Consider the following 22,838-nt stretch of genomic DNA (forward strand, 5'->3'; position numbering starts at 1 on the left):
TTTTATTAATATGCATACAAAATCTATAAAATATAATAAATAGATAATATATATATTTAAATAATAAATCTAAAAAACTATATTTAATATTATATTTTGACATATTTTAAATCATTATTAAATATTTTTTATTTTTATTTATAATGGTCTATTTATTTTTTACTAAAATATTATAATATTAAATTATTATTATTAAATAAAAATAACTATTAATGTTATTTTTTAATAAAAAAATAATAATCATATATTTTTAAATATATTATTAAATAATAAGATTGAAATAACAGAAATAAAAAATATTTCATAAAAAAAATAAAAGAAACTTTAACATAAAATAATAAAAAAAATATTTAAATTAGAAAATAAATATTTAAATATATTTAAATAATTATAATAAATTTTAAAATGATTTAAAAAGTTATTTGAAACTTTTTTATTATTATAAAAAAATATTAAGTCAATAAAAATATCAATTAATGTTATTAATGTTTTTTTAATAAAAAATAATAATTATATATATATTTAATATTATTAAATAAAAAGACTGAAATAAAAGAAATAAAAAAAATATTTGTTAAAAACAAAAATAAAACTATAAAAAAAAGTATATAAAAATATTTAAATTTAAATTTAATTAGAAATGCATTTAAATTTTTTTTATTATTATAAAAAAAAACAAATTAAGACTAAAAAGAATTATTTTTTCATTGTGACATATTTTTTATATTATTTTTAAATATTTTTTATATTTGTTTAATTATATATTATAATTATTTATTATTATAAGAAAAATAAATTAAGACATTGTATTATTCAAATAAATTTTTTATTATCACATATTTAATTATTTATTTTTATATATAATTAAATAAATATGTAACATTATATAATTTAACAAATAAGGAATATTATATTATTCTAAAAATATATGTAAATATTAAATTTGAATTTTTTTTTTTTTGAATTAAAATAAATTTAAATATTTAAATAAATATTTTTATTTAAAATATTTATATATAAATTTTATATCCTTACTCTTCCTTTCATGTTAGTTAAAGTAAATTTGATACATTTTATAATGTTCACAACCATAAGTAAAATATTTTTAGTACATAATTAAATTTGACAAATTGCTCAGGTTGATATGCAAATATGGTATTATAGAATAATATTATAAATGGTTAAGCTGTGATTAGAACTGGGTCGATCTGCCAAAATTTAGCAGTCTTAACATCCTCCATAGCCATTTCTCTGCAAAGCTCTTCATGATTATATTTCAGGTGAACTTTCCCCCCAAACTCAACTGGAAGGCTTTCAATATCAAAAGATGAATTCATAACTTCTTCGCAGTCTTTTCGTTTTGGGTACACAAACTTCATTTTCTTGGATGTTTTGGCATCAACAAACAGCTTCACTGCCTGCACCAATACAAAATTTACAATCTTTGATGATGAAAATGAATAATTGATTGTCATACCTTCCAAAATGCCTCAAAGATTCTAGGTGGATTGTAAAGGATAACTTCACCAAGCCTTTCAGGATAATGATTCTGTAGAACGTTAATGATATCTCTTGCAACTGAAATCGGGACGTTAGTGTTCATTGTCCATCCAGTAAAATCAATCAGCCATGTCATTTGTTCTTTATCTTCAGGGAGGTTTAGGATAACATTCTCTGATAGATACACCAGATGCCGAAGATTTCCTTCTCCTGCTTTTGTTTTCTGCAACCAGAAACCAAACCAATACAATCATTTTTTGAAAAAGAAAGAAAGAAAATATCTTATCTCAACATACCTGCATTCCTGGCCTCATTATAAGGACAGACCTACCATCCCGGTCTTGGAAATTTGCCTTGGAGATAAGTCCGGTCTCACCGACTTGTGCAACTTCATGCTGAAATCAACAAATCATATGGAAAATGATTTTGACAGTATGATATATATAAGGTAAATTTAATTACTTACCCATCTGATTTCCTCCGGTTTGTAAGTGGCCCTCCACTTGATTGATTCTTCAAGCATTTTCTTTGCCTTATCGACATTCCAGTTTCGGGCTTCAAGATATCTCTTAAGGCATGCCTCATTGCAGTATTGTAAGGTCCTACCGTTTAGAGGACCAAGGGCATCCCTTAATTCACTAACCTGCTAGAGAAAAAAGGAGAATTTAATCTACATAATTGTAAAGAAGATTCTTATAAGAAACACCTGATCATTACCTTTGCAAATCTAGAAGAATCATCATCCAGCTTTTTCTCAGAGTTTCTCCCCCGGAAGATCGACATTCCATACATGATGATGCCAACTGTTTTAAAGACAATGATTAATTAAGAAACTCCCCATTTCGCTAAATTGAGGATTAATTTAAGGGTTCTTTCTTTCTTTCTAAATAGGTTATCTATCATACACTTATGGAAGCTGAAAAGATTATGAAAATAGTATGAGAGATACCCATCAACCTAAAAACTAAGACTTTTGTTCTAGCCCAACTCAATCAAGGTTAGATTAGATAGATGCTTTATTTAATTTTCTAAAATTCATCCCTAAAAAGAATAATTAGCTAGATACCAAACAAATTGAAATTCTTGTATGTGACTAACAGACAAATGAACAAGAGAAACACATTTCCTACGGTTTATTATTAATGTTGACAAATCAATCAATGTGGAATCTGGATTGTGATATATATAACATGTTCAAAATTGTGACCAATAAGGGATCAATAATTCAATATAGAATTTTGAGGTCCACTATACATCCTGAAAATTTTCAAAGTTGACTAAATCGTATTCGCCTATTCAGTAGACGATGAAAAATAAATGAAGGAGGAGAATTCTCCTATGGCCGTCTGTTTGTCAGGGCCCCCCAGTTAGACAAATATATAATTTTCTTTTAGACCAAATTAAAGATCAAACTAAATTAATAACACCGTCGGTCGGCCGGCCGGCAACTCCGGATTCATCAAAATACGAGAAAGACAAGATTAAGAAACAGCATATATAATAAAGTTATATATCTAAGCAAGCAGCTAACAGTAACATACGAATTTATGCAGAATCGGTTAGTATTGTAAGAATCGAAATCAGTAGTCATGAATGAGCTCAAACGAAATGATGAAGAGCAGATCTCGATCATGAGAAATGCATGGGTTTTGTGTAGGGTAAGTATGACAGTTAATTAAGAGTTAGGGCAAATACATACCTGAGAGAGGGAGAGAGAAACACAGAAGATAAATGAAGTTAGTTGCTTTCACGAATTGAGAATGCCATTTACTTTCAACAACATGTACTGGACAAACAAAAACATGAAAAGAGAGAAAAGCATCGCGTTTGGTTTGGTTTCAATTTTCAACCCAGAAAGAGAGAGTCCAGATTGGTGAGCTGCGCTTTTATTTGGCATTTAATCCGCGCACATACTGAATTGTAATAATTTGTTGTAAGTTGACGCAGAAATTGTGTTTAAAAAATTAAGTTTAAACACAATTTTAATAGAAAAGCTTAATCAAACTTATCATTAATAGCACTATCTAGAAGAGCGTCGTGGATCACGCACTTATAAAAAAAAAAATTATATGAAAACATTAACATGATAAATATAAATAAATATAAATATCAAGTTTATAAATAATGATAATTGATTGAAGAATTTCTCACTAAATAAATAAATAATAATCAAAATATAATAAAATTTTCAATTAAATAAAAATTATTTGAGAAATATAACATTTTACAAACTTTAATATTTCATTTCATTTTAATACTAAAATCAGTCATGACATTAATTGATATTTATTTTTATTATAATATATATATATATATATATATATATATATATATATATATATATATATATATATATATATATATATATATATATATTCTTCCGTTTAGATTGGACCAATACAGTGCTTGAAATATTTAAATAATGGTTTTAATTGTAAAACTGGTTATGAAGACTCGTGAATATGAAACTTAGACTAACAAATTTTTAATATTTTTATACATATTTTATATTTTTTTAATTCAGAATTTGTGTATCATCCCGGTCAAATGGGATCATTGATACATTTGCACAATAACTTTTATATTAATTAAAGTTTAAATTTAACACTTATTGGACTTAACAAATAAAATACTAAATTTAAAGTTAATTCATCTATAAGTTATTGCGCAATAAAAATACAGTACTGATCATTTTTACATAGAAGATACTTATAACATCTACATTAATATTTATTTATACATACATATTTGTGCTTTTTTAAGGACACTTTAATTTTCATTGATTTTTTTTAAATATAATATATATATATATATATATTTTAAATATGTGAACAGAATAACATGGCTGAGTTGACTTAATTTGTTAGCAGTTGCAATAATTTCACATTTATTATCAAATATTTTTCAATACATAGTACCAGTGTGTTTCATGATATGATAAGATTTCTTTTAGGTGGTAGCTCAACATTTATTTTTGAAATAGATCTTACATTTGTTATAATCAGTACTGTTATTATTATTATTATTATTATTATGTTTGGTAATATTAAATATTTCATGATCATATTTCTTCACAGAAATTAGAGATGCCCATAGAAACAATCTTGACAAAATAAAATTGTATCAAAATTTTAAACAGTGAATGTCAGTCGGTCCCGAGTAACCGAGTTTTGAGCTGCCCTAGTCTTGCCCTGGAGAGTGGGCTACCATAGCTGGGACTTGTCGGGCTTACACCAGGGCCGACTCTGTGAATCACATACAAGACATGATTAAGAATAATATGTGACATTAAAAACTCAGCCAAAAATCCAAGATCATATATAGACTATAGTAACACCATTACTTTAGGCTCTACATAGATAAACCTATTTGATTATTTAAACAACAAAAAGAAATGAGGTAAAATAATTTGAAGAACCAAGGTATGATCTCAAAATAATCTATATTGAATATCATGACAAAGGTAAAAAAAATGTTCTTTTGTCCATCGATTAGTAATCAACTTTATTATGTTTCTACAACGTTGGAAATCAAATCATTGTTGTGGTAATCTCTTCTAGAAATAAATTTATGCATATCAAACTTGGTCAAACACTTTGGTATTAAAAAAATGATATATTGACTAAAAATTAACATCAAATTTTAATTAGTAAAACACTGTATAACTTAAATTATTGACCAAAAATAAAAATAAAAAGTCAGTTACTTTTGTTCAAGAATTTGATTTGATTTGATTTGAATAGTAAAGTCATAGCTTACATAGTTTGATCATAATAATTTAATAGTAAGAAAATAGAAAAGCATTTAGGTGCCCTGTCCCCACTTTTTGACACGTACAAAATAATTTCAAAAATATATATTATTGTAAAAAGTGATGTGTTTAAACTATAATTCTTGAATATAGATTAATTACATAAAGAAGAATAAAAGAAGGATGCGAATATTGTTTATTAAAATTTCATAAATCAAAATTTATTCTGGAAGATAAAGATAATACTATCCTATTCCTTTTCACTATAAATCTTACAATTTCCAAAATCATATATATATATATATATATATATGATTTATAGTCGATTATAAAGCCTTACAAAGGATGATTTGATTTAATTTATATTTTAAATCTATTTTATTTTATTTTTCATTTTCTAAATAAACTTTTAACAAAAAAAATAAATAAAAACAGTGTAAATAACATATAAACCTAGAATTCTATCCAAATTAATCATATTCACCATTCTTGAGATTTTATTATTTATTATTTTGTTTTATTTATCTAATGCACATATCTTAATCCATTTATTTAAACCCAGAATGTGATGAGTCGTGGTCAAGGTGCCAAATGATGACGTCGATTAGAGTTAAGTCCTTAGATTACCATTTACCAGTTTTTTTTTATCATATTGGTATAAACTTATCAATTTGGCGGGACTCTATTACACTGGTTTCTTAGACGTTAACAAATTAAAGATGAATCAAACATGTAGCGTCTTTGAACAAAAATTTGTACTAAAAGGAATAGAGATAGAAGACTAGTCTCCAAAACACGATTATTATAAAACAAAACTATGCAAGATTCTCTTATGTAGGAGTAGTATGATTCGAGAGTAGTTGTCATTTCTACTTATCCATGCTTTAATTTCCATCCCAGAAATTATGTATGCTTAATGGAAGACGTGAGGAGTTATTCCAGAATGAAACTTTTCATTAGTTGCTATGAAAGAACTCAACATTCACTCAAATCATACTACTTCTACATAAGAGAATCTTGCATAGTTTTGTTTTATAATAATCATTTTGGGGACTAGTCTTCCATCTCTATTCATTTTTATTAGTTTTAGGACAGATTCCTTGAATAATGAAAAAAAATACACAGACTTGTTATCGGAATTTGGAAGGACCTCAAAACCTTTCTAAAAAAAATCCAACACATGTTCAACCTATAGACTTTAATTTTTCTTTGAGAATAATAATTTTGAAATAAAAAGATCTCTCATATTAAATAACAAAAAAAAATATTGTTTTTTATTGTTTAGTTATATCTATATTAAAAAGATGAATTAAATTATTTATTTAAATTTGTTCTTTCTGTTACACTTTTAAATTATAACATATATTTAGATGTTAACAATATTACAATCATTGAATTTTGAAATATATATACAAACAACATTTAAAGAACATAGATTTGCTAATAATTAATAATAATAATAATAATAATACACAAAATTATAAATGTATAAATTAAAAAATATATAAAGATTTAAATGTATAGATAAATGGCAGTTTAGTTCTAAGAATAACAATCAAAATGTTTTTGTTACTTCAATATTATATTGTCGTTTTTGCTTGTTGATAGACGTTTACATGCCAGTATGCCACAATAAATCAAGATTATTTGAGGAAGAGAAATACAATAATTTTTGTTTGTGATTTAATCTATTATAATTACAATAAACTTTTGAGTTTATTCTATATATTTATATTATTAATTGTTATGAATTTTATGAATTCATTACAATAGTTCAAGTGGGTGATTATAATTTTATTTTTTTCTATCTAATATAAGCATATTTCATTATTCATTTAAAATTATTTCTTCCTATATCATATAACATAAGTAAAAAATCTAAAAAAATAGTAACAATCTCTAACAAACCATATTGATAATTTAAGATTATCTCTTTAACAAAGGGATATGACAGCGACACATTGTGAGATTAATTTACTAAATAAAATATATATTTTAAGTTTTATATTACAATGGTTTGTTAGATACCTACTATTGGTACATGATAGTGAATAAATGTTATTATATTTTATTGGTCATGAAGCCTCGTGCATGCATCTATAACTGGCGGATTACAAGTTGATCTAGGAGATCCATTAATTGTCTAAACGGAATTAAATATAATGTTTTTTTTCTATGATAATTTAATGGATATAATTTTGTTTCATATTTTATATTTTAATTGATATAATAGATCTGATATATATCAATTATATGTTCATTTTCTCTTTATTTTGTAGAAGAGCATATTATATATTATTTCTAAATTCACCCTAAAATTTTAATGATGAAATATGTGTTAACTAACTTGGGTAGTTTGATGTTAGTTATTTGAGAATTTTTGATAGGTTTTATAAAATAAATAGGGATACTTTTATTTATTTTTTATTTTGTTAAAAAAAAAGTTTTATAAATAAATAAAAACTAATGTTTGATGAAAAGTTATGTTGTTTTAGTTTTTAATTGGTTGTATTATTATAATATGTTTTTTGTATTTAAAATTTAAATTTTATAAAGATAAAATAAATATATTTTAGTTTATAAATAAAGTGATTTAATGATTGATAAAATATACTATGAAATGGTTAAATTTTGAATAAAATTTCTAAAACAAACTTCATCAAAACCAACAAAGAAAAATTTAAATACATTTGACTTATTTCCTAACAAATAAGAGTTTATCTTCTTGTTTTGAGTTGTATTTTGATTTACTTGGAACTTATTACTAACTGGTCAAGTTATAACTTGTTATTTAAATTGCCTTTTATGAAGTTTAAAGTTTAAACCTTATTTTTTTTGTGCTTTCCCGATATGGGCCAATGAAATGGTTTCTGACAATTTTAGAAATTATATCGTTCTTAGACCATCTCCAACCGGACACCAAAACGCAAACGCATTCCCATTTTTGCTTCAACCGGCCACCATTCGCATACCCAAAATGAGAATTTACTCTCTCTCAAAACAAAAAAACCCATATATGCGTAGTTACTGTTCATTTCCCAATTTTTTTTTATAAATTTTCAAATAAACTCTTGAAATATATACACTCTTTAATTTAAATATTAAACTTGTTTATATGAATTATTTGAAACATTTCATTTGCTCTATAATTAAATATTAAATTTTATTATACTTAAATTTTATTTAATTTATTTTTTATTTTATTATATATTTTTATGTTATATTCTATAACTTAAATTTTAGTATAATATGTTTATTTATTTAAATATATTATTAAATTATATGTTAAGTATGAATTATTGATATATAATTAATTTATTTTAATTTTATTAAAAATAAAAAAAGATTAGGATTAAATATGTAAAGTTAATAAATATATAGATAATATTAATAAGGTTAAAAAGTTAGTGTAAGAAAAGAATATTCTAAGAATATTCTTTTGAGTTTGAAAATGGGTTTTTGGGTTGGAGATAAATTACTGTTTGAAGTGACATTTACTGCATTTTGGGTTTAGGAATAGGTTTGTGGGTTGGAGATGGTCTTAGAAACTTAGAATTATACCCAAGGACCTTAAACTCGTGAGGGTAAAAAAAAAAAAAAATTAATTAAGGATTACATTCAATTATTGCTTTCATTCAAATAAAATATGTTTAAATATCTTGACGTGGACCTCTTGCAAATCAAAACTCAAATGGACCTTGCTAAGGGATGATGCAACCCATAAAACATCACGGCCCACGGTATATGAGTCCAGCCAAATTATACATTTTATATTTATTTTTTCAAACTCCTCATCACTTATCTTGCCCAAATAATAATAATTATGAAATTTCTTAAATTAACAAACACATCAGTCCAAATACAACCTTACAAGTTCAAATACCAAATAATTAAAAAAACATTAATTAGGTACAACATACGCATGTGATAGTATTTGTTCTTAACACCAAACCTAACCTCAACAAGATTGCATATTTCTAATTAATTAATTTTCATTAACCATGTCTTACTATAGTTGACTATTGTTTGTTATTTGCCATAAGTTGGTGTCTAACATGTTGTTTGTTGGTAACATTTATTTATTTATATAGAAAAAATCAAAACCCATGTCGTTAAATATCATCTATCTATCAAGGTTGTGGTAGAAAGATGGATACCATCACCAGAAGCCTGAGGATACCATCACCAGAAGCCTGAGCATGCTCGACTGCAGACTTTGCCGTTCAAACAGCGACCTGCTCGCCTCCGACTTCCGAAATGCCGATTATCACCGCCTCTCGTCCTCGATGAGGCTGCCGCCGCCGCCTGAGGACGATGAATTCCCAAGAATTCGCAAGGGTGGAAACCCATGGTACTTGTTCACCAAGCTGTTTGGAAAAAGAAACGGAAAACAGGGCTCGGATGAAACAAAGAAAAGACCGACGCATGAGGAAACGAGTACGAGGAAGAAGAGACGGCCGACATTCATTGCGGATCCGCATCGTCGATGGCCTTGAGTTTTATATGTAATTTCAGTTTGACACATGAGGAAACGATGACGAGTACGAGGAAGAAGAGACGGCCGACATTCGATCCGCATCGTAGATGGCCTTGAGTTTTATATGTAATTTCAGTTTTAATTAATTGGTGAGTGTGTTTTAATTAATTGGATTCAGAATCCACGGTCGGTCTGGCCATGTTATTTTTCTAGGCTGTGAATAAAATTGGAAACAAACATGGGTAAAATTCATTAACCTCGATCCAACAAAAACATAAACATAAAACAGAGTTGAGATTTCTTGTGTCTCTTCTACTTCTGGAATCTTGCTTTCTCCTTCTCGGCAACTTTGCTTCCCTGAGTATGATCGAATTCAGGATGGCCTTCCTTGATTAAATTCTTGGTCTTGGCGTCTTCTTGATCATCATTATTGAGAGGCTGCTGCTGCGTCTGCTGGTTAGCACCGAATCCATCATCGTCAGAACGCGTAGAATACCCTTCTCCAAATGAATGCGATTCTTCATCCCTTTTTTCCAATATGATCAAGAAATTAATTAAAGGAATGCATGCATATATATATATAATTACAGAGTTATAAATTTTGTTTATTTACCCGGATGTCTGTTTGGGGTCGGTGTCGTTATTCTTCTGGGCCATGTCGGTATGTTTCGAAAGTGTACTGAAAGACCTTCGACCGATAACTGTTGTTGGGCGGATGAATCTTATGATTGTGTGAACAAGCATAGTGAACCTGTTTGAAACCGAATACTTTTGATTGGATTCAGAATCAAACCTAGCTATAAATATAAATATATTTGTTGTTGGTTGATCGAAAATGGTTACTTCTTCTTATCATCGTCCTCGTCATGCTGTACAACTTTCAAACATCGGACACGTGTCCCATTGAAGTTGACACCTGTCCTGCAGTGCTGGCAGTCTTAGCAAAGGAGGGTTAAAATTCAATTGAAGTCTATTGAGAAAAAACTGATCTAATTTCACCAAGATTATTATATGTTAAGTTAATGACTAGATTAAATTAACACAATATAAACAACTCCAACTCAATCAATCAATAAATCAAAGTAATAAGATTAAAATGACTAGCATTTATATTTATTTTATGCTAAGAGCCCAAATGACTACTTCTATATAAGAATGTATATGACACATGAAATCTTCTTAAAAGCTACAAAAAAAAAAAAATAACAATTTAATTCAAGGGAAGAAGTATATCTGAGAATGCTATATGGAACTTCATCTTCTTCATCTCCATGAAGAAACAGTAAGAACAGGGACATTTCTCCAAGCTACTGACAGAAAACCCGGATCCGAATGAACCAGAGAGAATAAAGAACTGTAATTATAGCTCCACAACAGTATATCCGCTTGACTTCTCGCGTAATTACTCAATCCAACACACTCAAATCCTGCTTCCTCCATTAGACCTCCCCACCTCTCTTTTCCCTCCATCCTTTCCCTCCCACTTCCTTCTTCCCCGATCACACCCGCAATTCTCCGACCCAACAGCAGTTTCTCGATTTGAAATCTCTCCGATGATTCCCTCCCCAGATTCGGCTCCAAGGATTCGAACACAGCAGAGTAGTAAATCAACGATTTCCTGAACCTACCCACAAAATCGTCATCGTTCAAACTCGCTTCATACTCCCCAACCGTTACAATGCAGGGATTCAATGACTTTGCTAACTGGAGAGCTGTTTCCACAGCTCTGTCAGTTTCGTCGAGTAGATTGTATAACTGGAGCATGAAGTTAACTGTGGTTACTTCTTCCTTTTCGTCTTGATCAATTCTAAAACTCGACCTATCCAAATCTTGAATCGGGGTTAGAACAGGGACGAACTCAAACTTCAAATCTAACAGCTTTGCAAATTCAGCTAGTCTGTTCCCTGTAGCGTAAAGTGCTGCACTGGGAGATATCCCTAGACCAGGAGCTGGGATGCCGAAAATTCGAATCAATTCGGGTTTTCCGACTGGTCTTGTAGCCATAGCTTGTAGAAGAGCTGCCCATTGAACCCCTTGGACAATTCCGAAATCAACTATGTTAATTTTCGAAGCTTTCTCAGTTGCTTCAAGGATAGCTTGGTTTGCTGTCAAATGGGCGAATTTGGAATATGGGCAAGCGTCGTTTAAGGCTTTGTATGATACAGAAAACTCCTCTGCAGCACTGATTCCGGGGATTGCAGTTTCTTTGCTTGATTGGTTAGAAATTCTTGTGTACAGAGCTTCAGTGAAATAAAAGGCCACCCTTTCTATCGGATCTCCTTGTTCGTTAACTGTCTCTCTAAGTCGAATCAATGATTTTGCAGCCTTATCTGGGTCTGAATCTACGAGACGGGCGCATTCTAGAAGGGTTTTCAACACTGAGTTTGAAAGATTTATCTCCGGTGAAGCGGTGGTCTTGGGCTGTTTCCGATCCTTGGAGGATGATTCCGGTGGCAACTGAGAAGACGAAGATTGAACCCACTTAGTGTTGTTTGGTAACGCCACGCGATTGGGATCGGAACAGGAAGAAGAAGCCGGATTAACGCCGCCGAGTCGACTCGGACAGGATGAGAAAGGATCAGCGTTGTAGATAGAGGAGAAATCAGGGTTCCCCTGCCAAGCGTCGCAGCTAGAAGAAGGTAGATTCGGGGCGTGAGACGAATCTCCACCGCCAATCAAACTCTCCATCCACTCGTCGGAGTCAAACTCCCCAGCCGCCCCGCCGCCGAAATCGGCGAACCTGAATCCCTGCGAATGATGGTCAAGATTAGGGAACTGAAACCCAGAATCCGGCGGCTCTGGAGGGCCTGAAACATGAAAGGGATCGGGAAATCCGGAACTGGGTAGGCCATAGGAGAGGGTAGGACTCGTGGAGAGAGCCTGCTGAGACTGAGCGGAGGTCCATGGAGCGAGACAGAAGAGGTGTTGCTGTTGATCTTGTTGTTCTTCTTGTTGTTGTTGCTGCTGATGCTGCTGTTGGTGCTGTTTCTCTTGTTGTTGCTTCTGTTTGATGACTTGTTCGGCTATGGCCATCAGATTTCCGCTGTCGGCGCACATATATGCCATATTCTCCGGCCAAATCTCGCGGCGGATTGAAGTTAAAAAAGCATATCTTTCTGCCTGTCTGAGGTAGATTGAGATTCAAAGTACAAATGGGTTATAGACTACACTTCTCCTCCTACTTCTTCTTCTGCAGTAGTGTTTTCCAGAAGTAGAGTACACACAGCAAACAGAACTCTGCACTTCAGGCGCCCGCAACTCTCTATCTACGTGTATGTGAGTGAGAGAGAGTAAAGATGATGATGGTTTATTCTATATCAGAGTTCTAATATGACGTCATCATATCATCTCTGGTTGGCGATTATGAAGGGTTCCTTCTTTCTTTTCAATGGTGTTCATTTGTATATCTTTCTTTTCTTTATTTTTTATAAATATCTTCTTTATTTTTGTGAGGCAGGGAGAGAGATGGGATGGTTACAATTGGGTTGATGATTATGTTTTAATTTATTTTTTTTTGTTATAAATATTTGTAATAATTTTATCTGATCACGTGGAATGACCGCATAATTATAACACTCCGCTTCAATTTAAGAGGTTCTATTGAATGAAAATCAAACTTTTGACATTTCATCTCTTCAAAAATTATTTTTGTCGAGAGAATATTTAAGTTAACTTAACGGGTAATTTAAGTTTTAAGTGAAAAGAATTTTGAATAAGGGAATGACTAAATATATATTACTTGTTCAAGACTATATGGTATTATTCTTGCAAAATGAATATAAGGGAAATGAAATGGGAAAGGACATGCCACCATTTTATGTCCATACACAAATAGTGGCAATGTATGTTGTGGTAAAAGATTTAAGTCAAAAGATCAAAAGTTCTAAAAGATATAAAGTAATCTCTATCTCAATCAGGACCATTAATCTTGGGGGGAAATAACAATTTTTATCCCCTCTCTACATTCTTCATTTTTTTTTTCCAATGTGGGTCATTATGCCATAACAATCTATTTTCTACCTTAATAAGACTCTTTAATTATCATCTTCATTTCCCTTTTCTTTTTACCCAACTTTCTTATTAATTAGTACACCTTTACACATTGAACAGCTTCCTTTTTTATTGGGAAAACAAACGTTCCTTTAACAAGTCTTGATTAAAGAGAAGCTTAGGCTATTATTAAACTTAATAATCAAGTGTTGTCTAACTCGAATTAATAATTAAGATTGGGAAACAAAAAGACAAAATTATGATCATTGATAACGTGACTAACCAAATCATATATTAATTTAAACTTAAAGGTTGATGTCAGAGATTGATAATGTCAATCTGTTTACTTTATAATTAAGTTATAGCTTTAACACCAATATAATTTCATAATAGTGACTATCAATACACACCACTAATATAAGCTTTTCAACTGTTGATGACTTTGTTCTCGTTAACCCTATCTTCAAAATGTAAGATAAACCTTATTGTCATAGACGTCATTCAATCAAACTTATAGAGTACAAAAAAATAACAATTAATAATACTAAAGCCTTATCTTGAATAAAAAGCAAATAAGTTTAATTATAATGTGATGAATAGATGGTTTTGCACAATAAATTTCATAATAAATCAAATAAAATAAGACATGGAACTGCAACATTTGAAAATGGACTGATACATGTCCATGTGATAAAAACCAACAACACAAAAATGTCCAAATTAAGAAAAGGAAATACCACATGTAATTTGGCTTCCTTCCACAAGGGCATTATTCAGTACATTATTATTATTGTTATTATAGGAAAGGGTAGTAATATCAGGTTTTGAATTTTGATCAACTTATTATGATAGAAAATCATTGATATAGATTATTAATACACACGAGCTTTAGGAGGGAATGTCTCAACCTCGTCGTCTAATGTGTTCAAGTGAACAGGCCTGTAATCTAGACGAACTTTCTCATCCTCCCAATAACTGCACAAAACAAGATCCATTAAGGGAACATAACAAAATGGCTAAATAATTTATATACTTTTCTTCACCGGCATAACCATGGCCATAAAAAATGGCCACATGTGGTCCCCCGACTCCTACTTGACATTTCACAATATTGGTAAAACTGTTCATCTCCAATAATTAGTCCACGAAAACAAAAACCGTTTTTTTTTTTCTGAAGTTGTAGAGTTAGCTGAGTGTCAAGGGGTTGGGGTTGGGGGCCACCATGCATGTAGATGACAGGTCACAAAGATGGGAAAATAGGCATTTGAAGCAAAATAATAATGTAGTCTAAGCCATCAGGTTGTAAAGTTGTACGCCCTAAACAGAAACCTCAACATGGTGTATATTTATTGACTCTTATACGAGAATAGTAATTTTCGGGAAGGCAAAGGAAAGTGGAGTTAACATAGAAAAAGAAAGAAACAATAGGACTTACCCGACAGTGTGTTTCATCCAATTCTCATCGTCTCTTGTCTGCAGGATAAGGGCATTTATGTACTACATTAGGTCATATTCATCGGCGATATAACAAATCAAATTACTAATATAGAGGTTATGCCAGTCAAAACTGACCGTAAAATCTTCACGGGCATGAGCTCCTCGGCTCTCTTTCCTAGCTTCAGCAGAGTGCATTGTTATGCATGCATTGATAAGAAGGTTTTCGAGTTCTATAGTCTCAATCAGATCCGAGTTCCTGAATTTCAATTTGTCTCCACAAATTTAGTGAGGAAAAAAAGCATAATATACCAAAATCAATCAAACTTTCTTTCAGAATCCTACCATATTAGACTTCGATCCACCAATTTTACATCATGAAAGCTGTTCCATACTTTATCAATCAGCTGTACACCTGCAAAAGTTGCATTGAAATTTACCAAGGAGAAAAACAAATTCTGATCCAAATAAAACCCCTTATCCCATCAATGAACCAATTCTTCAACTAAAATACTAAATAATTCACTTTTTTATCAAAGTTTTTTACAAAACAAACGGATTATTTTAAGAAAAAAAACCCTACATCAAACAAGCTATTTTCTTACCTTCTTCTAATGTTTCTTGGGTGCGGAAAACAGCAGCATTGTTCTGCATTGTTCGCTGCATATTCAAACGAATCTGTGAAGTTGGAATTGAGCCATTGGAATTTCTCAGCTTGTCCAACCATGCAATACACTTCTCGCCTGCGTCCTTTTCTAAAGGCTTTTGTTTATCCCCTGTATAGAAAAGCAAGTGAAGATTTAATTATTACTTCATTTATTCATGGTGAATAGATCAAAAACTCGGAGAGAAACTTACCTGGGCGATGGATCTCTGCCACCCTATTTGCACAAGCCCGGCCAAACACAACAATGTCCAGAAGGGAATTAGCTCCAAGTCTATTTGCACCATGAACCGATGCACAGGCTGCCTCACCAGCAGCCATCAATCCAGGAATCACTGAATCTGGATTATCGCCTTTAATAGTCACAACCTGGTGAAAAGAAAAAAACACCATAGTTGGACCTTTGAAATATAGGCCTTGTTTGATAAATAATCCTTTATCTCATCATCAAACATATCATTAACTAAAATACCTTCACTTTATTTTTTTAAATATTATATACAAATGATGTTATAGTCATTTAGTATAATCCACTTTTACATAAAAAAAAAGTTTTTTTTTCAGAAAAATTGGTTTGTTTATAATTATAATAATAATAAACTATATAAAACAAGCTTCGATTCTACCTCTCCATGGTAATTTGTGGGAATTCCACCCATGTTATAATGAACAGTAGGTAGAACAGGGATTGGCTCTTTTGTGACATCAACACCCGCAAAGATGGCAGCAGTTTCAGAGATACCAGGAAGCCTCTCCTTTAGGACTTCAGGAGGCAAATGATTCAAGTGTAGATATATGTGGTCCTTCAGAGGTCCTACAGGAAGGAAACATACCCACATGAGTTTATAAGTGTTATGCAGAACCACATAAACCACTAGGAACTACAAAGTACAATCAAAATATAAGAACAAAGGAAATGCAAGCACCAACACATTCAAGAAGAAATGTTTTGTCTCCAAGATTATTAAATTTTGTTTAAGAACATGATTTTTTCCCTGAAGGAGGCGGTTACCACAACATCCCACCACCATGACCCCCCAATTCAATCAATGTTTTCAAGCCTAAAACCTCCTCTTTTTTAGTTCAAGACTCCTACCACTTGAGCAACCCAGGGTAGGTGGGTGCCTCCAAGATAAGAGCTTTTAATTGAGCATAACAGTAGATAGACAAGGTGAGCTCAAACCATTGATAAAATAAGATTTCCACTACCGATTGTTGAGCCATACCTACACCACGCCCTTCTCGGATTTCCATTGTCATGGATCTTGAAACGACGTCCCTTGATGCTAAATCCTTAGCAGTTGGGGCATAACGTTCCATGAAACGCTCTCCTTCACTATTTCTAAGTATACCACCTTCGCCGCGAGACCCTAGAGGAAAAGAAAAAGAAAAAAAAGGCCCAGGTGAAGGCATAAATAAAATCTTCATTTAATTTTGTATGCTGCAATTATACAAACAGAAACATATAAAGGTCTTTACAAGGAGCAACCTTCGGTTATGAGGCATCCAGCACCATATATTCCAGTTGGGTGGAATTGCACAAACTCCAGATCCTTCAAGGAGAGCGAAAAACAGTTCAATAAGAGATAAAATTAACTTTTCTAGAGAAGTTACAACGTAAAGAAAAATAACCTGCAGAGGAATTCCAGCACGCGCAACCATGGCATTGCCATCTCCAGTGCACGTATGGGCTGAGGTGGCTGAAAAGTATGTTCTCCCATAGCCCTGTTATATGCATGGGAAGGTGAGAACAAAATGAAAAGATATTTATGGGTAAATTGAAATGTGAAATTGTAGTCAAGAGGTCAATAAATACCCCTGTAGCCAAAATTGTTGATTTAGACTGGAATCGATGCAAAGTTCCATCCTCCATGTTCAATGCAATCACTCCTTGGCAGGTACCTGACATTCAGAGCAACTATTAGTCAATGCCATCCATATTTTTGTTCAGGATGCATAATCTCTGTTGTTGAATTATAGGTAACTTGCTTGAAGAAAGCTCATTGATGGGTCAGTTTTTCTGTTATAACTTTTTTGCAATGTCAGTGGCAGATTTTGTGAGACATGTTTTCAATGAACCTGTTGAACCAATGCTTTCATTATACAAATAGAGTGCAAAGACTTTTGTGTCAAGTTATATGAATATGTGTTGCAAGTAGTAATTTCAGAATCGAGATTCTGTAGGTTTCTACTTGCATAATGCTACCTGCAGGTACAAAGCAAGAAAGTATATTTAACCATCATCAGTAGATACAAAGTTTAGCTCTACGCCTCTACAGAGTTAACTCAGTGGGGTAGGTTTCAATGTTGAATATTCTTGAGAAAATCCACTGAACCTTTAAAATTTATTTCTTGATCTTTATATTTATACCCATATTGTCCGCATTTTTCAATTTACAGAATTAAAACAATTTCATATTATGAATGGCTTTCAACCTGTTCCTTCACTTTTTATTTATTTAGTAAGGTTTTAATTTAATCCCTTTACATTGTTAACATGACAGCCATGCATGTTAGTTCGGTAAAGGTCACCTTTAATTTTTCCATTAAATCCTAGGCTGATATTCTTTAATTCTTTAAATTGAAGGGCATAAATCACAATGAGTAACCAATAAAGGGATATAGAAATTTTGAGAAAAAACAGTATAATTATGAGCTTTTTCAAAATTCATATATTATTTTGGTTAAAAAACATTAAAACACCCTTAAAATAATATACTCCCCATGTTCATTCATGAAAGCTTATAAATGACTGTCCCAATTTCTAAGATGACTTAAAGTAAATTCAATCACTTTTTACATTACAATTACTCTTACTCATTCATGATAATATCAATCAATATTATTACTTTTTAAGGGTATTTTTAGTCAAAATATTTCTATTACTCGATATACTGAAGGTTTTGTAAAAGAATAAAAATAAATAACTATTCTATATCCATTTCCTACAGTTCAAGCATATTGGTCCATTTGTTGAATCAGCAAGCAGGAAAAAACGTATGCATATATATAAGTAACATTTTTTTAAATATGATCTTACCATCACTGGACATCAACAAATCCAATGCAAAATATTCGACAAAGAACTGGGTGTTATGCTTCATGGCTTGGCCATAAAGAGTATGCAGAAGAGCATGTCCAGTTCGATCAGCAGCACAGGCACAACGATATGCTTGACCACCTGCAAATAACAGAAGGAGATCAAGCCAGATAAATCTTAAATAAGGACTAAAATAACACAATTGACATGACAACTGAAACAACTAACAATACCTTTCCCAAAGTTCAAACTCTGTCCACCAAATGCCCGTTGGTATATTTTTCCCTCATCAGTTCTAGAAAATGGCAATCCATAGTTCTCAAGTTCAATAACTGCTTTTGGTGCCTCCCTACACATATACTGAATTGCGTCCTGGTCACCTGGAGGATTATGATTGCAAAGACATCGAGATGAGATATATTAGACGGAACCACACAAAACAAAAATGACTATCTACATATTTGCTAACATTTACCTAGCCAATCACTTCCCTTGACTGTATCGTACATGTGCCACCTCCAATCATCTTCAGTCATATTTCCTAGGGCTGCATTTATACCGCCCTGCACAGAATATTTTTCATTGGTATTTAGAACAGCATCAAGTTTGCGAATATCAGATTAACATTGTCATAGCACCCGAGAAATGACAAATAAAAGCGTCCAAACAGACAATAAAATGATCTAGATGCAATATATGCATAGCTTCATAAGAATCACAATACATGTGTTTTTAGGCACATAGTTTTGGCACATTGCAAAGGATGCTTGTAATGTGCAGCCATCAATAAAAGAAAAGCAGAAATGAGCCATGCATCAGAGAAGCTAGCCATAGTCACATTTCTCGATGCCTCATAATCTGAACAATATATATTTTCTTAAAGCAGTGCAAATATATATAATGTGCATGTCCAAGGATTTTAATACTCATTGAGGTGCTCTTATTGAGGATCAAAAGGATGATTTGGATCAGTTTCTGTCTAGTTTTGAAAGGCAATGTAAACAGAACCTATAACATGTTTTATAATGAAAATATACTTCTTTTGGGAAAATATATATATACTTCTTATTGGTGCTTGTAGCAACACATATTCGACAATGTACATGAATCATCAATATGCATTGCAAATTACAAAAAAAGCAGCTTGGCCAATACCATAAAAACAACTAAAGGTGTCAGTAAACAGATAAACAAAAGAGATAACAGGAATGTTATATTTCTTCCTCCTTCCATGTTAAAGCCTATAAAATCATTTGATCAATGAAGTTGATGCATTCAAATGAGATTATGGTTTCAAGTACTCTTGTCCATACCATACAAGAGGATTTGTGCTTCACATGAACCCTAACTCAATAGGATAGTCAAATTAGTGTGTGAATTACTCTTAGATATAGTCAGTGATAAGTGCTATAAGGTTAAATATGGTATCAAGTCGATTATAGATCATAGAATGTCTGGGGCAAATACCTGAGCTGCAACAGTGTGCGACCGAGTGGGAAAGAGCTTGGTAATACAAGCAGTATTGAATCCATGCTCAGATAGACCTATGGCTGCTCTTAATCCAGCACCACCTGCTCCTACGACAACAGCATCGTATGTATGATCGACAATGGTGTATGATCCTCCAGCATTCTGATAAAGGTTGTAAAAACAAATATCACATTACAAAGGCATAAAATCGCACAAAAGATCGGAATCAAATATATCAGTCAGTAAAAAAAGAAAGTATAACTCGACACAGATGAATGAAGAATCAACAAGCATCGACACTAACTGAGTTTAAAGCAGAATGAGAATTAGGTTCTAAATCTTAAGATAGACATATAATCTTAAGAAATCGACTCACCGATTGCGTAGAGAAAAGTCTTTTAAGAGATTCTCCGGCTATCGATCTCTTTGAAGGAAAACGAAATCCGCGAGAAGCGCAACGCCACATCGCTGTGTCTCTCTGCCGCTCTCTGTATCTCTCTCTACAGATCTATACACGAGAATGGGCGTGTGTCCGACTGACTGCGGGCGGCTCTTCCCCTCCAGATGGTAATGGTGAAAAGAAGGTCTGAAAAATGATATTAGGAAATTAGTAAAACAACATTTCCCCATTTATTACAATGATTTTAGGCTTTTTGCCGCTGTTTTCTTTTTTTTTAATTAATTAAATTTAGATTAAAAATATATATTAATCTTATTCAACTTAATCCATTAGTAATCAAATTTGAAACTTAATCAATACATTTTTCACATAAGTTATCCTAATTAGGGTTTAGATTAAAATATGTTTCATCATTAAACTATTCTACCTTTAATTATTTGTTAATTAATAAAAAATTATTTAAATTTGTGATTTATTAGTCATTTCCTTTGTTTTGCCTTTTATTTTTGTTATGATTGCTAACATTTTGACATCTCTTTCCGTAATGACATTATCCAAACTCTGGGCTAATCTATTAATGAAATTGACACATTAGTATTTTTTTTTTTAAGTATTAAATTTGAGACATTTTAATTTTTTTAAATTCTCTATACCAAGATTTGTGACTGAGTTACTCGTACCAAATCTAAACTATAATGTTTCTATATCTTTTTATTATTATTGTTAGGTCTGGGGGCTTATATTTTGGCATTGAGATTAGTATTGTTGTTAGTTTATGGCGGCTATAATGAAATATATATATATATATATATATATTAAGAAGAAAAGTCATAATTGAAGATGGTTAGCCTAATATGAAGGGGAAGAAGAGAATCAAGCAATGTTTACGGTTAATAAGTGTAACGCGCTTCAGGTTTCATATCCACTAAAAGATTACTTTATACATTCTCCCACGTCGTTACTGGGCTCCATTAAAAATTCTTTATTCTTCACAAAATTATGGGCTGTATAATGTCAAGTCCAAGCCCATTTGTAATGGCTTTCTCAAGTGCCACTTACTCAATCTTTTATTGGGCCAGAAACAGTGTATATTTATGTTGTCCAAAATTTCATTAATTCATTAATGGGTACAATAATATGAAATAATACCATTTAAAATATTAATTTTTATCCTTAGTAACTCAATCTTGAAGACCTGGAAAATCAAGGGTAGGGTAGGGTTGGGTTGGGTTGGGTTGGGTTGGGTTGGGTTGGGTTGGGTTCAGGTCAAAAATCTAATAAACACGTCAATTTGTTTACCTTTTTTTTTATGATTTTTTTTTCTATTTACTTACTATTTCTTTTTGTATGATTTTTGTAAAGGAATTTATAATTTAGTTTATTCTTATTTTGTGTTTATGTCATTTTAAATTGAAATATAGAGATGCGAATTAATTATATCGGGTTAATTCATATTGGGTTCGTGTCAATTACAAATAAACATATCAGATTCATATTAGAATTTTTTATCCAAATTACTAAACATATAATATTCATATTAATTTCGTTCAACTCATTAACTTGTCAATCTGGAGTGTGGAAATAGTAACATATTTAAAAAAAACATGAAGACAATAAATAAAGTTTACAAAGCAACATTAAATTAAAACCCATATTCATGGGTACAAGGATGCCCGGGCAACCGTTCGGGTAGCCCAATATCTTTTGTATGTTTTTCGTCGCTAAAGAATATAATCGACAATAAACTTGATTTATTTTATTTTTTACTTAAATCATGCTAGTCCGGATAGATTTAAAAAAAAAATAGCTCGGTAGATTTGAAACTTTAGCTTGTATTTGCCCATATTGATAATGATTATAATGATTTGTAATTTTTAGTTTTAGAATAATTTCGGACCCTGGTAGATCTGTTTGGACACACGAGTGGAGTGTGAAGTAATTGTTCTGCACTTGAATGTTCTGTCGGTCACATTACCTAATTAATGGATAATGATACATCATCCTTATAAGATATGCTAGCTTGATCCCCCTAGCAGCTAGATACGTACTAAAAAGTCATGTTTTGTCCCTTTCACTCTTCAACCCACTTGCAATGATTCACATGCATTACTA

General features: G+C 31.3%; 4 protein-coding genes across 4 annotated transcripts; all 4 read right to left on the reverse strand.

Moving 5' to 3' along the window:
* Positions 1-1,166: 1,166 nt before the first annotated feature.
* On the reverse strand, positions 1,167-3,218 carry LOC124915050 (phosphatidylinositol transfer protein 3-like). The gene is made up of 6 exons (XM_047455699.1): positions 3,200-3,218; positions 2,218-2,303; positions 1,967-2,143; positions 1,797-1,895; positions 1,478-1,723; positions 1,167-1,418 (listed from the first exon to the last, which is right to left on the reverse strand). Exons 2-6 carry the CDS (start codon positions 2,290-2,292, stop codon positions 1,182-1,184), a joined length of 834 nt encoding a protein of 277 aa, XP_047311655.1. The 5' UTR covers positions 2,293-2,303; positions 3,200-3,218; the 3' UTR covers positions 1,167-1,181.
* A 6,737-nt stretch (positions 3,219-9,955) lies between these two features.
* On the reverse strand, positions 9,956-10,767 carry LOC124915137. The gene is made up of 2 exons (XM_047455800.1): positions 10,342-10,767; positions 9,956-10,254 (listed from the first exon to the last, which is right to left on the reverse strand). Exons 1-2 carry the CDS (start codon positions 10,470-10,472, stop codon positions 10,041-10,043), a joined length of 345 nt encoding a protein of 114 aa, XP_047311756.1. The 5' UTR covers positions 10,473-10,767; the 3' UTR covers positions 9,956-10,040.
* A 47-nt stretch (positions 10,768-10,814) lies between these two features.
* LOC124915135 (SCARECROW-LIKE protein 7) lies at positions 10,815-13,093 on the reverse strand. The gene has a single exon (XM_047455799.1). It carries the CDS (start codon positions 12,792-12,794, stop codon positions 10,992-10,994), a length of 1,803 nt encoding a protein of 600 aa, XP_047311755.1. The 5' UTR covers positions 12,795-13,093; the 3' UTR covers positions 10,815-10,991.
* Positions 13,094-14,378: 1,285 nt separating this feature from the next.
* Positions 14,379-20,912, reverse strand: LOC124914130 (succinate dehydrogenase [ubiquinone] flavoprotein subunit 1, mitochondrial). Its single transcript, XM_047454615.1, has 16 exons — positions 20,703-20,912; positions 20,324-20,488; positions 19,332-19,419; positions 19,090-19,236; positions 18,857-18,997; positions 17,633-17,718; positions 17,449-17,541; positions 17,306-17,369; positions 17,043-17,186; positions 16,443-16,630; positions 16,011-16,185; positions 15,758-15,928; positions 15,498-15,567; positions 15,291-15,411; positions 15,154-15,191; positions 14,379-14,693 (listed from the first exon to the last, which is right to left on the reverse strand). Exons 1-16 carry the CDS (start codon positions 20,790-20,792, stop codon positions 14,591-14,593), a joined length of 1,884 nt encoding a protein of 627 aa, XP_047310571.1. The 5' UTR covers positions 20,793-20,912; the 3' UTR covers positions 14,379-14,590.
* Positions 20,913-22,838: the final 1,926 nt, after the last annotated feature.

This window comes from Impatiens glandulifera, chromosome 9, assembly GCF_907164915.1.
Source record: "Impatiens glandulifera chromosome 9, dImpGla2.1, whole genome shotgun sequence".
In the NCBI taxonomy this organism is placed as follows: Eukaryota; Viridiplantae; Streptophyta; class Magnoliopsida; order Ericales; family Balsaminaceae; genus Impatiens; species Impatiens glandulifera.

What these genes read in the sequence shown, in the direction of transcription:
- LOC124914130 (XM_047454615.1), bottom strand. Translation starts at nt 20,792, where the DNA reads ATGTGGCGTTGCGCTTCTCGCGGATTTCGTTTTCCTTCAAAGAGATCG. An exon ending in CAAGGGAAGTGATTGGCTAG is followed by an intron (nt 19,237 to 19,331) that starts GTAAATGTTAGC and finishes ATAATCCTCCAG; the next exon opens with GTGACCAGGACGCAATTCAG. An exon ending in CCACAAATTACCATGGAGAG is followed by an intron (nt 16,186 to 16,442) that starts GTAGAATCGAAG and finishes TCTTTTCACCAG; the next exon opens with GTTGTGACTATTAAAGGCGA.
- LOC124915135 (XM_047455799.1), bottom strand. Translation starts at nt 12,794, where the DNA reads ATGGCATATATGTGCGCCGACAGCGGAAATCTGATGGCCATAGCCGAA.
- LOC124915137 (XM_047455800.1), bottom strand. Translation starts at nt 10,472, where the DNA reads ATGCTTGTTCACACAATCATAAGATTCATCCGCCCAACAACAGTTATC. An exon ending in GACCCCAAACAGACATCCGG is followed by an intron (nt 10,255 to 10,341) that starts GTAAATAAACAA and finishes ATTGGAAAAAAG; the next exon opens with GGATGAAGAATCGCATTCAT.
- LOC124915050 (XM_047455699.1), bottom strand. Translation starts at nt 2,292, where the DNA reads ATGTATGGAATGTCGATCTTCCGGGGGAGAAACTCTGAGAAAAAGCTG. An exon ending in TAATGAGGCCAGGAATGCAG is followed by an intron (nt 1,724 to 1,796) that starts GTATGTTGAGAT and finishes TTCTGGTTGCAG; the next exon opens with AAAACAAAAGCAGGAGAAGG. An exon ending in TCTTTGAGGCATTTTGGAAG is followed by an intron (nt 1,419 to 1,477) that starts GTATGACAATCA and finishes GTATTGGTGCAG; the next exon opens with GCAGTGAAGCTGTTTGTTGA.